This window comes from Piliocolobus tephrosceles, chromosome 13 (genome assembly GCF_002776525.5).
Source record: "Piliocolobus tephrosceles isolate RC106 chromosome 13, ASM277652v3, whole genome shotgun sequence".
Classification (NCBI taxonomy): Eukaryota; Metazoa; Chordata; class Mammalia; order Primates; family Cercopithecidae; genus Piliocolobus; species Piliocolobus tephrosceles.
This window is the reverse complement of record NC_045446.1, coordinates 14,885,380-14,900,470: the sequence shown is the minus strand read 5'-3', so window position 1 is coordinate 14,900,470 and position 15,091 is coordinate 14,885,380. Positions and strand designations below refer to the sequence as shown.

At 40.6% G+C, this 15,091-nt stretch overlaps 1 protein-coding gene across 1 annotated transcript; it reads left to right on the top strand.

Annotated features, from left to right (window-relative positions):
* The first annotated feature begins 4,425 nt into the window (after window positions 1-4,425).
* On the top strand, window positions 4,426-6,556 carry LOC111544820 (olfactory receptor 9Q1). Its single transcript, XM_023215467.1, has one exon. It carries the CDS (start codon window positions 4,434-4,436, stop codon window positions 5,367-5,369), a length of 936 nt encoding a protein of 311 aa, XP_023071235.1. The 5' UTR covers window positions 4,426-4,433; the 3' UTR covers window positions 5,370-6,556.
* The last annotated feature ends 8,535 nt before the right edge of the window (window positions 6,557-15,091 follow it).

Below are 15,091 nucleotides of genomic sequence, written 5' to 3'. Positions count from 1 at the left end.
TAAACTAAATCCTGGCTGACCACAGACCTACGAGTGTGAGAATAAATGCTTATTGTTGTGTGCTGCTGAATTTGTGGGGCGCTCATCACAACACAGGAGCTAACTAAGCACCCCATGGTCAAATACTTTTGAGAACTGCTGCATAATATACAGTTCATTTTGGAGAATTATAAAGGAAATTATCATACTAAAATCTTTGAAAAATTTTCTAGTAAAGATAGTTGTTTCACTTCATTTAACCCAGCTCCTCAGACTTCTTTTAGTATTGAATCCTTACCTGGTATGTTAGAACTTGAAAAAAAAAGAAGTGTACTGTTGTTTGACTTAATTTTTCTCTATTAGAGAAAAGTTTCTCCTTTGTTGAGGAAAGTATCTTAAAGGATATCTTCATAATGAAAAGTAAGGACTTCCAATGCAAGGTCTAAACTGAAACTATTTAGAGCTTAAAGATTTAAGGCCGGGCACAGTGGCTCATGCTTGTAATCTCAGAAATTTGGGAGGCTGAGGCAGGCAGATCACTTGAGCCCAGGAGTTCAAGACCAGCCTGGCCAACACAGTGAAACCCCGACTCTACTAAAAATACAAAACATGAGCTGGGCATAGTGGTGCACCCTGTAATCCCAGCTACTAGGGTGGCTGAGGCATGAGAATTGCTTGAACCTGGGAGGCGGAGGTTGCAATGACCCAAAATCACGCCACTGCACTCCAGCCTGGGTGACAGAGTAAGACTCTGTCTCAAAAAAAAAAAAAAAAAAAAAAAAAAAAGATTTAAATTATTATGCACAATAATATATAAAACATTTTTAGCATCTCAAGTGGATTGGGTAGGATAGGGATTTGGAAGATTTTGGAACTGGGAAAAGAGAAATACAAACAAAAGATTTTCTCAGCAGAGAAATCAATGGAGTCAGATGGTAGTGGACAGGCTCAAGGTCAGGAGCAGTGTCACTCAGTGTCCCTGGAGTAGCCCTTGGGCTCTCCTGCCCATATGCATTTGGTCATGCTCGCTCTCCCTTTCCTGAAGAGTTTTGCCCAGCGTTCTCCCACTCTCTCTTCTGTCCAAACTGACAAAGTCCACCTCCTCTGGGAAGCCCTCCCCAGTTTACCCTACCTGTAAGTAATCTTGCCCTAGTACCTTACCTACTTGTTGCTTGTTTACTACTATCCCCATAGTAGAGGGAATAGTATTCCCTCATTTAGAACTCTTAGCACAGTGACGAGTCAATCAACCACATGGTTCCATTTTCTCTTGGTTATCAATTGTCAAAGAGGGCAATTATTCTGTTTTTCGTGTCTTCTTTTTTTTTTTTTTTTTTTTTGAATTGAGACATGTCAAAATTCAATGACTTAATGAAATGCCTATGAATTTGTGGCTAAAACAACACTATTGTGTCAAAGATGTAGAGAGCTGGCAAAAGCTAGGCCAATAAGACGAACTTGCCAATTTCTCCTCTGGGCAACATCTCAGCCTTTTGTTTTCACTGTGTCTTCATTTGCATTTAAAGAAAGAAAAGGGAGAAATTTTAATGAGGCACTTGACTCCCAGAGAAGGCAAACGGAAGACAAGATGTGTCTCGCTGAGGTTTCTGTGTAGGGTACCCAGTTGGCCTTCCTGGATAATGTGGAGCAAAGTCCTGTGTTTCCAAAGCACTCTTCTTCCAGGATATAGCCACAGTGATGAAAGTGGCAATAGGCATAATTTCTAACATTGTTTTGATGGAAGAAATTAAGGTTAGATACATCTAACTCCTCAAGGGACCATGCAGAACTAGGATTCAGGCCTTTTAAACCCCACTCAATGGGTGTATGGCAGGACTTTGAGAACTGTGACCAGGAAGAAAGTCTTTTCTCCTCCTATGAGAGGGACTAGGTGCCTAGTGAGAAACCCACATTTGCAATAATTGCCTTTCCTTAGGGACCACTTTAGCCATGGATTGGAGACCTCAGAGCTTTTGTAGCAATTATTAGTGTCTTCTCCAAAGAGATTTCTGTTGGAGCTGGGAGCCCATAGGAAGAGGCTGTTCCACAATCTCTGCTGTCCCTGCCTGGAATTGAACAAAAACCAGAGTGAAGAATACATCCTAATCAGATTTTGCAGATCTGGAAACAGAAAGCATAAAATGGCATCTTTGGCAGAAAAGAACTGGCTAGAAGGATCTTGAGGATGGTAGGGTCCAGGGACTGACTTTCAGGCAGTGAAGTTATTATTGTCCCCATATTGATTCACACATTGTGTGTGCATGTGTGTGAAGAATGCAAGAGGGAAGAGGACACTGTGGCTCCAGGAGATTTGCTTAGCATTATAACTGAGCAGGTCTGGGAGGGCAACAAGAACCATCCAGACCTCCTGATGCTCAGCACAATACTTTTGCCCCTACACCCTTAGGATTTCTGCAAGCAGTGGGCAAGAAATGACCTTTTAGACATTAAGGAAAAATAGTGGACAAAGAGAGAAGAGGACCTGCCAGGTAAAGATGTGGAATTTAGGTGAAGAAACTGCGCTGGTTTTCTTGGTTCCCGCCCCATTCAGATCACTGGATCCAATTTCCTTTAATTATCATTTTTTTTCCCCAATAGGTCAGTCTGACACAAGCATAGCTGCCAAAGTCTTATGTTTTAAAGATGGCCCAATGTCCTTTCTATCCTGTTGCACTACAACTCTGCCAAAGAACTTACTGTTAGTTCAAAAGCCTCTATCAGTCTTCAGATATTCACAGACTGCAGAGCTGGTATTTATGTTTGTTTAATTAATGGTGGACACCTTCTGAGTAGGGGCTGTTGGAATGATCAGGCGATGCAGTGAAATCTTGTTATAAGCTAAACAGAGCTTCCGTGTACAGGTTTGTTCCTAATGGCAGTTCCACCACTTATGAACTGTGCAACCTTGGGAATGATACTTAAGCCCTTTCTTTCTCAGTTTCTTTATGTGTACAATGAGGATAAGAAAAGTTCCTACCTCATGCAGTGGTTGTGGGGATTAAAACAGTTAATCTTTAAAGCCTTTACCATGCGCTGAGCTCCAGGAGCACATGCTCTGACCAGGGAAGGCAGACAGGACAGAGCTTTCCTGTAGAAAGTGTGATGTGGGTTGAGGTTTGAAGGTAGGGCAAGAGCTGGCAAGGACTTGTTGGATGCAAAAGAGGAGGTGTTCCAGGCAGAAGAGTTTTGTCCTGCTGAAAGTACAGAGATGTAGGAGAACCTGGGGGAGATTAGAGAACCTTGAATAATTCAGTATGTCTGGAGAGAAGCATAAGAGGGTGAAGTGTGGCTGTGGGTATCAGGATTTAGAAGCAAGAAAGGAGCATGAAGAAATTAGCAGAGGAGATCTCACAGAGGGCATTTCCAACATGTGGAGGAGTCTAAAAAATATCCCATCCTAGATTACAGTAATCTATTGCATATTTCAAAATAGCTAGAGGCAAATAATTTGAATATTTCAAGCATTAAAAAGACAAATATTTAAGGTGGTGGACATCTAATTACTCTGATTTGATCTTTACAAATTGTGTGGATGCATTAAATTATCACAAGGACCCTGCAAAATTATCCTGTCCATGATGGGCACTGTGGCAGGATTTTTAACAGGGGAATCAGATGTGATCAAATTAAAATCTTAGAATTATCACTCTGACCACAGTGAGGAGGAATGATTTGCAAGAAGCAAATATATAGACAGGGAGAATAATTGGTTCCATGGCTGTTGTTCTAACCTAGGTGAGAGTTGAAGAGGACTTGATATCAGGGAGGAGTTGTGGTCATGGAGAAAAAGGGACAGAGTCCTGACATGGATATCCCCCTGGTAGGCAAGAGCCCATATGTCAACACTTACTGGAGCAATAAGGAAGTTTTGGCTCAGAATGGCTATCTGGCTTGCAGAGTTCACACAGCTACTTAGCAACAGAGGTGGGAGAATGTGCACTCCTGTTCTGGGAATGTTTACCTGTATCTGTTTTGTCAACATGCTAAGATGACTCTATGCCACAGGATTCCCTTGATGGGTCCTGAGTCTCTCTCTCTCTCTCTCTCTCTCTCTCTCTCTCTCTGTCGCCCAGGCTGGAGTGCAGTGGTGCCATCTCGGCTCACTGCAGCTTTGATCTCCCAGGCTCAAATGATTCTTGTGCCTCATTCTCCTGAGTAGCTGGGATTACAGGTGCTTACCACCATGCATGGCTAATTTTTTTTTTTTTATTTTTAGTAGAGATGGGGTTTCACCATGTTGGCCAGGCTGGTCTTGAACTCCTGGGCTCAAGTGATCTGACTGCCTCACCTCCCAAAGTGATGATATTACAGGTGTGAGCCACTGCGCCTGGCACACCTGGCATATTTTGTCCAGCGTACATGTTCAATAAGTGTAAACAAGAAATACAGGTAAATCCTATTTGCAGTTTCCTAACTTGCTTCCCATTCTTCATGTCTCAGGGACCACTGGCATCATGGCAGAGATGAACCTCACCTTGGTGACCGAGTTCCTCCTTATTGCATTCACTGAGAATCCTGAATGGGCACTGCCTCTCTTCCTCTTGTTTTTATTTATGTATCTCATCACCTTATTGGGGAACTTAGGGATGATTATTCTGATCCGCATGGATCGTCGGCTCCACACCCCGATGTATTTCCTTCTGAGTCATCTCGCTTTCATGGACATCTGCTACTCATCTGTCACTGTCCCCCAGACACTGGCAGTGCTGCTGGAGCATGGGGCAGCTTTATCCTACACACGCTGTGCTGCCCAGTTCTTCCTGTTCACCTTCTTTGGTTCCATCGACTGCTACCTCTTGGCCCTCATGGCCTATGACCGCTACTTGGCTGTGTGCCAGCCCCTGCTTTATGTCACCATCATGACACAGCAGACCTGCTTGAGTCTTGTGGCTGCAGCTTATGTCGCTGGTCTCTTCAGTGCCTTGGTGCGGACAGTCTCAGCCTTCACTCTCTCCTTCTGTGGAACCAATGAGATTGACTTTATTTTCTGTGACCTCCCTCCTCTGTTAAAGCTGACCTGTGGGGAGAGCTACACTCAGGAAGTGGTGATTATTGTGTTCGCCATTTTTGTCATCCCTGCCTCCATGGCGGTGATCTTGGTGTCCTACCTGTTCATCATTGTGTCCATCATGAGGATCCCCTCTGCTGGAAGCTGGGCCAAGACCTTCTCCACCTGCACCTCCCACCTCACTGCTGTGTCACTCTTCTTTGGTACCCTCATCTTCATGTACCTGAGAGGTAACTCGGGCCAGTCTTTGGAGGAGAATCGGGTAGTGTCTGTGCTTTACACAGCAGTCATTCCCATGTTGAATCCTCTCATCTACAGCCTGAGGAACAAGGAAGTGAAGGAGTCCCTGAGAAAAATTCTCAATAGAGCCAAGTTGTCCTAACCATCTCCAAACTTGGAAAATCCCAGGAACCACCTACTCTGTAGTGTCAGCATTCTGGACGCTCACTATTTATAGCACGCTCAATGTTTAAATGAATATATTATGGTACTAGGTATAAAAAAGAACCAGAACTTTTAGCTCCAGGGAGAGGAAGGAAGATAAGGAAAAGTCAACCTGAAAAGAGATTGGAGTGGGAGTTTTGATTCCCAGGACAAGTGACAAAAGGATTTGAAATTAAATCCTGTGCAATCCAAATATGACACACCTCACCTGTCTGTGATTATAAGAGTAGTTTTCTTTGCAAAATTTTTAATGAAAGATTTTCGTCATATAGAAATGTGAAAAATAATGTGTAGTAAATTTCCTATACTCAGTACTGAGATTGTGTAATTGCTAATATTTGCTATCTTTACTTGGTTACGTAGATGTAATCTATCTGGGAGTTTATTCATCAATCAATTCACTCATCAAACCACATTTTTTTGATACATTTCAAGGTGAGTTACCGACATCAGCATTAGTACCCTTTACTTCTATGCACTTCAGAATTATATCATCACTTAGGATTCAATATTTAGATTACATTTATTTTTAATGATCAAACTATGGTCGTTTGATGATCCAGTTAGTAAAACTGACCCTGCTAAGGTATTCCTTCACATTCTGTTAGTAGGTCTCAAGAAGGCCTCATACAAACTTCTAAACAATGCCTACAATAACGTGTCAGTCAATTGCTATCACTTGTGGATATATGCCCTGTTCTTTTTCTTCCCTACCTATTACAGCTGTCTCTCATCATATGGCATGACTAAAAATCCACTTAGCAAAGTTATACCATTCCCACTGCCCATAATGGTGTGCTCAGTGTCTGTATCATAGACATTGACTCTCTGTGTTCTCAAAGCTTTTTCCCTCAGGGAGGCAGAACATTGCTACATTCCACATGGGGATAGGCAGGAGGGTTGTCCTTGCCTATCCTGGGTCCCTATGCTCTCCAGCAGCTCAGCCCACATCCAAAGCCTCACAAAATCTGTCTGTTCTTGATCTTTACTTCTCTAATCATAGGGGACTTGTCTCAATCAAACCCAAGGCACTGGAAGAGAATAGGCCCCATCTATTAATCTTTTCTTCATTTAAACAAATTTTTATACCTGAAACTCAAACTTCTTTTCCATCTCCTAGGTTACAAAATAAATAAATAAATAAATAAAACCCCCAAACCAAAACAACAACAAACCCAGGATCTCCTATATGTGAATGATATAAACAATTGTGGAAGGGGAAAGGTGGGGAGAGGGTGACAGTATCCTACAAACCTAGGATGATTTTAAACTCAGCCAGACAAAAATGCTGTGTCAAACATGGAATTCCAGTTACAAGACTTTAAATGGGAAGAAGATATGTGAAAGGTGGGAGACTCAGCACGCAGGTAGCCAAAGGATAGTCAATGGAAGGTTACTTATAGTAAAATAAAACACATCTGAATCTTTAAAGACATTATGTTTATTCTAGAAGACAGGATATATTAAAGTACATATTGTAATTTTCACAAGAAATATTTTATCCCTTTAATAGTTTTTTGTCTGGTTGTGGAAACCCAGGCTTAAAATTTATAACTTCACTAAGGGGGATGGTTGATAAATAGTATATGTGTCAATTGTGTTACAGGTGGTGTAAAAAATGTTAAAGAAATGTTAGAAAGCTTGAATCAGTGATATGAAATTCCCCCCTGGTTGTAAAAGACAATATTGCGTTTGTGTGAATAAAAGCAGTATACTAAGGAGTTATTTGCTCTCTTAGAATCTACCAGAAGTCGGGAAGTACACAATGAATGGAAAGGGGCTACTAAGAGAATAAGTTGCCAGGTAGAAGAAAAAAAATATTAATGCCTCCTTCTGATTAAATTCTAAACAAGTATTTGCAGATGTATATTCAAGAAGGAAGGGCTAAGTGAAAAGACTGTAGGAACTAGTGGTCATGAAATCCCATGTTGTATATGGAACATTATCTACCTTTTCATCTATAGATAGAGCTCAGGAAAAGTTAAAAAATGCTTTCCGTTTAGGTATGGAAGATGAGTCGGGGTTCAATTAGTACATTTTTAAGAAAAGTTGACAATAGGGAAGTTACCTGATTGTAAATGGGTGTCAATATTTCCTTACATTCTGCTATCTCTTGTGTTGAACTCATTGAAATAAAAAACCTGTGATTCTTTTAGTTCAGTTATTTTAATTCTGGAATGGAAATCCTACCATTTTTGACAACATGGATTTACTGAGAGGACATTATGCTAAGTTAAATAAGCAAGTCACAGAAGGACAAATATTGCATGATTTCACTTATATGAGGTATCTAAAAATATTAGGTTGGTGCAAAACGAATTGCAGTTTTTGCCATTTTTCTCAATGGCAAAACCACAATACCTTTTGCACCAACCTAAGTCAAGCTCATAGAAGCAGAGAGCTGCATGGTGATTGTCTCAACTGGGGAGAGGAAGAAATAGGAGAATTGTTCAATCAGCATAAAGTTTCAGTTATGCAAGAAGAATAAGTTCTGGTCATCCGTTGTACAACATAATACCTATAGTTAACAATATATTGAATACTTTAAAATATGTTAAAAGAATAGATCTCATGCTAAATAGTCTTACCACCAAAAGGCCAATCAAGCAACCAAACCCAGAAAACAACAAGAAAAGAAAACCCACAAAAGAACATTGGAAAATTTTTGTAGATGACAGATATATGATATGTGTATGTCCAAACTCACCAAAATGTGTATATTAAATAACTGTAAGTTTTTTATATAGTAATTATGCCTCAAGCTTTAAAAAATCTGCTTTTGGATATACATACTTAAGGGAAATCCAGGTTACTGAAACCAGGGAACACCATCTACTGGGATGTTTTGAATGTAGCTATAGTACCTAAAAGGAGAATAACAAGGTCTTCTGAAGAGAAACCTTGGACATCCAGCTCACACGGTAACAGCAATGGTAGCACCCATCTGCATCCTGCCTGGTCTCATGCCAGACACTCAGCCTGGTTCCTCCCATTACCTTTCTCAAGTGTCTGCCAACACATGCTGCCCTTCAAGGAGAACTCCACTATCAGGATCCAGGTCCTCAGGAGCTGTCAAAGAAGGGACTTGTTGGTAGCATGACCTTTCTAGTGGGCCTCAGGAGGGCCTCCCAGCCTTTTCTGCCCCAAACACGAATGAGATATTCTGGGGACCACACTACTTGGTACAAGAGGGGGAGAAGAAAAGCCACAGTTCTTCCCTGGTAAGTGCGAGTTGGCAGATATTACTTTATTTTGGTTGCAGTGAATATGAGCAATACAGCATGATTTTTGAGTAGCCAAGAATGAGCCCGAGTCCATCTTAAATCCTTATTCTTTGTTTAAATTTTCTTTGCTTTAAATTAGTCTGCCTGACCTTTTCTTGGAGACTATAGGATACGATAGGAAATGTTGGGTGGTGATGGTCCCCGGTCAGCTGAGTGTCCTTCCATAAAACAGTTTCCTTGTTCTGTATCTCAATTTCTCCATCTGAAAAATGGGGGAGCAGGTTGATTAAGAGAATTATGAGTCCCTCTGTGGTCTCAGATTCTTTCTATCTAGGCTTCAGCCCTGTTAAATTTTAAATTATTTGAGAAGAGATTTCACATAAAGCATTGCCAGTCATCTCCTTCAGAAGGGAAATGTCTGAGACCTCTCTCAGAGCATGGGTTAAGATGGAGAGAGAGACTTGAGAACCTGGAAACAGAATTATGGGAATGGCTAAGGCCAAGGAAGATGGAGTGGCCAGAGACACATTTTCTGCATCTTACATTGGCCCTAGATGTCAGGCTTAAGCTTAAAAAATGATCAAGCAGCCATTGTCTTCCCAATGCCTTGTTCATGGCAGATAGGATGTAAACAGAAACTGTTTAGACTCTAGTGGCCAACATGCTTTTCACTCTGCCACTTGTTGCCTCCTTCAGCCACTGCTCAGCCAACATCTCTGTGGGGTTCTCTGAAGCACAGGTGCAGTGGGAATTTCTCTGATTCTTCTTACCTTTGCGTGGTAAAAATCTATTCTTTTGTGTTCCCAGAACAGCATTCTCTCTTATCTGGGAAATGCTCCATTCTTTACTCTAACCATATGAGTCATGCAAGTACTACATCTCCGTGCAGATCCTGTCTTCCTGGTCTTCACTGACTGGAAACTGATCAACATTGGGCCAATCCTGGTACCCCATTTTTTGGCCACATAACATCTGGGTTCTTCCTTGGGACTTTTTAAGTTGGAACATGGAACTTGGAACATAAAAACATGTTATGTTTTTTTTTATGGAACATAAAAACATGACTTTTCATCTTCTTTGTGGCAAAAAAAGCTAGAACATGTGAAGAGTAGAAACAACTGGTGGGTATTTTTTTCTACTTTGTTGAAGAAAAGAACATTGAGGCAGAAACAGTTCTAGACAATAGAGAAATTCTTGGTGTCATGGGAGTTGTTGGTCACAGTTGTGCCTGAGACTTAGCTGCATTCCTTCCTCCCCTCCCCATGGTTTTGAGAATCATGTAGTGAATTCATCTATGGGTTTAAGTCATGTTACCTGCTGGGTTTCTGCCAGTTGCAACTAAGAAATTCTCATTAAGAAACCCAGGGACTGTAAGTCATTCTTCCTTTGGGATTTCATTCTCCACATCTGTAAAATGAGAAGGTGCACTGGATTCCAAAGTTCCTTCTGGCTTCATCATTCTGGAAAATTCAGACATAAAGGCTCTAAAAACACTTGGAGAAATCTTATAGGGGAAGCAATGGAGGACACTTACCTCAGGATTGCACACCTCTGAGAGGATTTGGAGGAAGCACAGATATGCATAGAACTGAATTAAGGTTAATGCACTTAATTATTTGGTCATCTTTATTTGAGGCCCCTTCCATATTTAAGAGCAATAAGGGATCACTGGGTAAAGTGCTGATTAACCAGTTTAGTCACAGACTGGGAATCAAATTAACTACTGATGTTATCATTAAACATCTTCCTATTTGGAAGCCTCAGCCTGTTCATCTGTGAATTGAAAAGCCTGGGTTATCTGACCTCTAATTCCCCCTTCAGTTCCAGCATCTTATGAGCGCCTAAAAAAAAATTCTGCAATCCTACAATATGTAAAGTGAGGGCAGGGACACCAATGATGAATTGAGAGGGGAACGTTTGCAGTAGGATAAGTCCTTCCAAAGTCCTTCAAAAGTGAATTTATAGGCACTAGGTGTTCCTCAGCCTTGAATTGGCATGAGATCCACCTAAGTCTGGATGGAAGAAGATAGTGAAGATGAATTTCGGGGCAAGAGCTGAAGATACGTCCTCCTTACATACTTCCTAGTTCCTCCAGGCCACAAGTCATGACTTCTTGGCTATAAGGAACACTTAAAGTAGTTCAAGAAAATATCTTTTTGGAAGAAGAGAGGATTATCCCTTGAAATAAAGTCATCTTGGGTCTTTTTCTGATCCAGTTGGCTATGGTTAGAAAGGTAAGGCCAGCCCTTCACCAGTGGCCATGGTGATACTTCGTAGAAGGAGCGAGGGCCTGGTCGAGTACCCCAAGAATTTCCTACCACAATCTGTTCACTTTGAGACTTAGGTCTCATCTGTTAGCTGAGTTCCATTCTTCCTAAAAAGCTACAAGGTAAATACAGACATAGAAGGAAGAACCCCTCAATTATTCCCAAACGTGGAGTTCAGAGACATCTTCATGAGAGTTAGCAATATACTAAAGGAATTAGGAGTGTGCCTTCCGGAGACAGACCACATGGGTTAAACTCTAGCTCTGCCACTTACTGTGGGATTATTGGTGGTTCATTTCAACAATCTGTGCCTAAATTTTCTCATCTCCTTAAAATGAAGATAATAATAGTACCTAGTTCATGAACTTGTTTTGTGGATTAAATGAATCTATCTATCATCTATCTATTTATCTATCTATCTCTATCTATTTTCTATCAATCATCTACCTATTTATTATCTATCATCCATTTATCATCTATCTATCTACCTAATCATATATCTGTGAATCTATCTACTATCAATTGTATCTATCATCTGATTTATCATCATCTATCATCTCTTAGAAGAGTGAATTGGCATACAGTAAGCAGCTAAGTTGGTCTTTGCTGTTGGATTTTCCTTTCCAAATTCTGCTCAGATCTATAGCTCTTAGAAAAAAAAATCTAAATCTCTTTTACTTCAGTTTTATAGGCTTTAATACTCACAATATATGAAATTTCAATCTATACTCTGAGGCTCATTTTGCTTCTCTTCTGGGACTGGCCAAACAGTGACTGAACCATCTTAATAATCATTCTGATAGTGTTTTTTTAATTAAAAATTGTAATTGACAAATAATAATTGTGTTTACATATTTATAGGGTACAACGTAATGTTTTAGTCTATGTATGCATTATAGAACGATTCAGTGAAGCCATTTAAATAAGCCAGTTGTTTTAAGTTTGACTATGGCTTCCTGAAAGCAGGGCCTTGTTGACCTCACAGTCTATTTCGTATGGGGTAGCAATGAGGAGGTTGCTGTAATTAGATAGTAGAACTGCAGGGGCTCAGCCATTGGATCCACTTCACAATCAAAGAGAGAGACATTCTTTAAAGGGCAAGGTGGTTTCCTCTTCCATAGTTTCTGAAGGATCCGCCTGGAATGATGTTGCTCCCCCAGACTCCCTTCTAATTCTTGTCCCAGTAGGAGTGATTGCTCCTGGGGGAGTCAGTCAGAGACTTTAAGGAGCCAGATCCTGAGATGAGTCATCAGGAGATGCTGTTTCTTGGAACAATTACTACTTTGCTGTTTGGCATTTGGACAGTTTCTGAGCCTCTTTAGAGCTGTACTGCCTAAGGAGCGTCCTTCCCTTGGAACTCTAGTTCTGTATGATGCTAATGAAAAAGAAGTTCTGTGCTCAAATTCTTTTGGGAAATGGTGGGTTAGGAAAAAGTTGATGAGGTTTCCTTTTTTATTTTTGTTTTTATTTAACTTTTAAGTTCAGGGGTACATGTACAGGTTTGTTACAAAGATAAACTTGTGTCATGGGGGTTCGTTGTACAGATTATTTCATCACCCAGGTATTAAGCCTAATGGGTAATAACCTGTTAGTTGTTTTTCCTGATCCTCTCCCTCCTCCCACCTTCCACCCTCCAATAGGCCCTAGTGTATGTTGTTCCCCTCTATGTGTTCATGTATTCTCATTATTTAGCTCCCACTTATAAGTGAGAATATGTGGTATTTGTTTTTCTGTTCCTGTGTTAGTTTGCCAAGGTTTCTTAATTATAGGATTTTGTAGATCCTTTATTATGCTAATATGTAATGTGATTTTCCATGTGAAGAATATAGTATTCAGTGGTCTCCAGATTTATGAGAACAGTGAACATATTTTCCTGGAACGTCTACCTGTGACACTTGGGGAAAGGTAAGGCCTTCAAAGTAGAAGACTTCCTGTATGATTCTCAAATCTGCTACATGTTATAATCACCAGGGAATTTACGAAAATTACTGTGTTCGGCTCCTACACTCAGGCATTCTGATTCAATTGTTAAAGGGTATAATCTGGGCCTCAGAAATTGCTTCCCAGGTAATTCTAATGTTCAGTGAAGCTTGAGAACCACTGCCCTGGGGTCCTTTTGCCTAGCACCATATTCCAGATCAACTGAGCACTGACCTGGTCCAAGTCATTGTTTTGCTGCCAAGAAGCTCCAGAGTCCTTTCTGTATCTAGGTTTTTAAAATTTGTAACACAGGGAAACATCACATTCACCCTATCTCGGGTCTCCTGTGAGGAAGAAAGGCACTGATAGGACTTTGGAGAAATCATACTTTGCAAGAACATGTCTTTATTATTTTACTTTAGTTTATGGCAGGACATACAGAGGGGCAGGCAGGCCTAGAGGTCCCAATCCCAAGACATTGTTGCCACAATTTTTGGAGATTAACTGTATGGAAATCCACTGGTATGCCTGTTCATAATGTAGATACTGCTCCCATGGCAGATGTACTGCATCTGCATCGATCTATGGAGGTGGGGCACTGCTATTTACATTTTAAACAAATTCTTTGGATAAATTCTTATGCGCATTGAAGTTTGAGAACTAGTGCTATGGTGGAGGGGTTGGTTACCATCAAGAATTTGCTCAGCTTGCCTGGTGGAAGTCTGTTCACAGCTCGCCCACTCTGGCCTCTCCAACATTTTATCTTATGACTCCCCACCTGCACCCTTCTCTGCTTCTGCCAAATGGTGAACTTTCGAAGTCATCAATTACAGCATGTTTTGGCAATGCGGAGCAAAAGCGTATGCTTATTAAAGCTTCCTTGGGGGATCAGTTCATAGCTGGCTGGGGTGGCATTGTGTAAAACCCCTGAAAAAACTCCCAACCGAGATATAGGAAACCTTCAAAGAAGTACATTTCTTTTGGTACAAGGCAGGAAGAAGACAAGACTAGGAAACTTGCTGAGGGATGGGGCTTTGGAAGTTTGAAATTAAAGAGAAACTTTCAAAGATATTAATTAGACACCTTGTTAGGAAGTCATATGAAGATAAATCATCTTTCTCTGGAGAATCACCTCAGGAACCAATTAGGATGTGATGCTGGGACAGCGAATATAAGAAGCACATCAGCAAGGTTTCATGCTAGATTGGAAGCTCAGGGAGAAAGTCTGGTCCCCTAGCCTTGTTATCTCAAAGTAAGTCTAAAAAAATTCTAAGGAAACACTAGTGTCAGGGATATATTGCTTTGTCAAGAGGTAGAGGAAAGAGAGAGACTCCTAGAAGTGAGAATAAAACACAGAAGTATTGGAAGTGACCCCATCTCATCAGGTTGCTATGATTATGGGGATATCTGCAATTTTGTTTATGGGAAGGGAACAAAGACAAGGTGACTGAAGCCCAGAGAGGAAATATGACTTGCCCAGGGTCTTACATGCAGTATGGATAAACTAGAAGCCAGGTATCCTTTGGATTGGCAGGTGATGGGCAGACGACACACTAAACAGAAGAGGAGTGCATTAGCAAAGTAGAATTCAGGTGAGGACGGTTTGTGTCCAGCTCATGACTTTCAGATCTAATTTGTTTTCTTTGTTATTCTCCTTAATGGATCAGCTCAGTATTGGTCTGGCTGCTGGTACATCAGATATTCAAACACTATCGAAGCCCTCCTTTACAGCCCTGTTCTAGAATTCCACTATGGACCCCCAAATTTATTAACCCGAATTCCTCCAACAGCACTCAGACAACACCAGACTACAAAAATATTTCTGCTTTCAAATTTGGATGCTGTTTATTTTCAAGCTACTGTTTTTATTAGGGGCTTTGAGAACAACCAAACAAGGTTTATGGAGTTTTGTTAGGTGCCTAAAAAAACTTATGTTTGCTCTTTTGATTTCAAGGTTAACGCTTGAGTATGTGTTTATGTGTGTTTATGTACACCCTTAATAAGCCAGTCAACTCTAATTAGGGTAACAGCTGTTAAACTTTCATGTTGTTAGACTGAGAATAGTAATATTGCTACAAGCAGAGCCCATTGTTGATTGCTAATAGATATTTTTGTTTATATGTTTTTGTTAAGAGAATATAAATTTTCCTTCCTTAAAACATTCATTTAAAATTTTAAATAGCCGCCTTATATATGTGGAGTGCTTTTAGCTTTCCAATGTGCAGTGTGCGTTTGCCTCTGTTTTAACC

Bases quoted from the DNA above. Each gene is read 5' to 3' on its own strand.
- LOC111544820 (XM_023215467.1), top strand. From the start codon at position 4,434: ATGGCAGAGATGAACCTCACCTTGGTGACCGAGTTCCTCCTTATTGCA.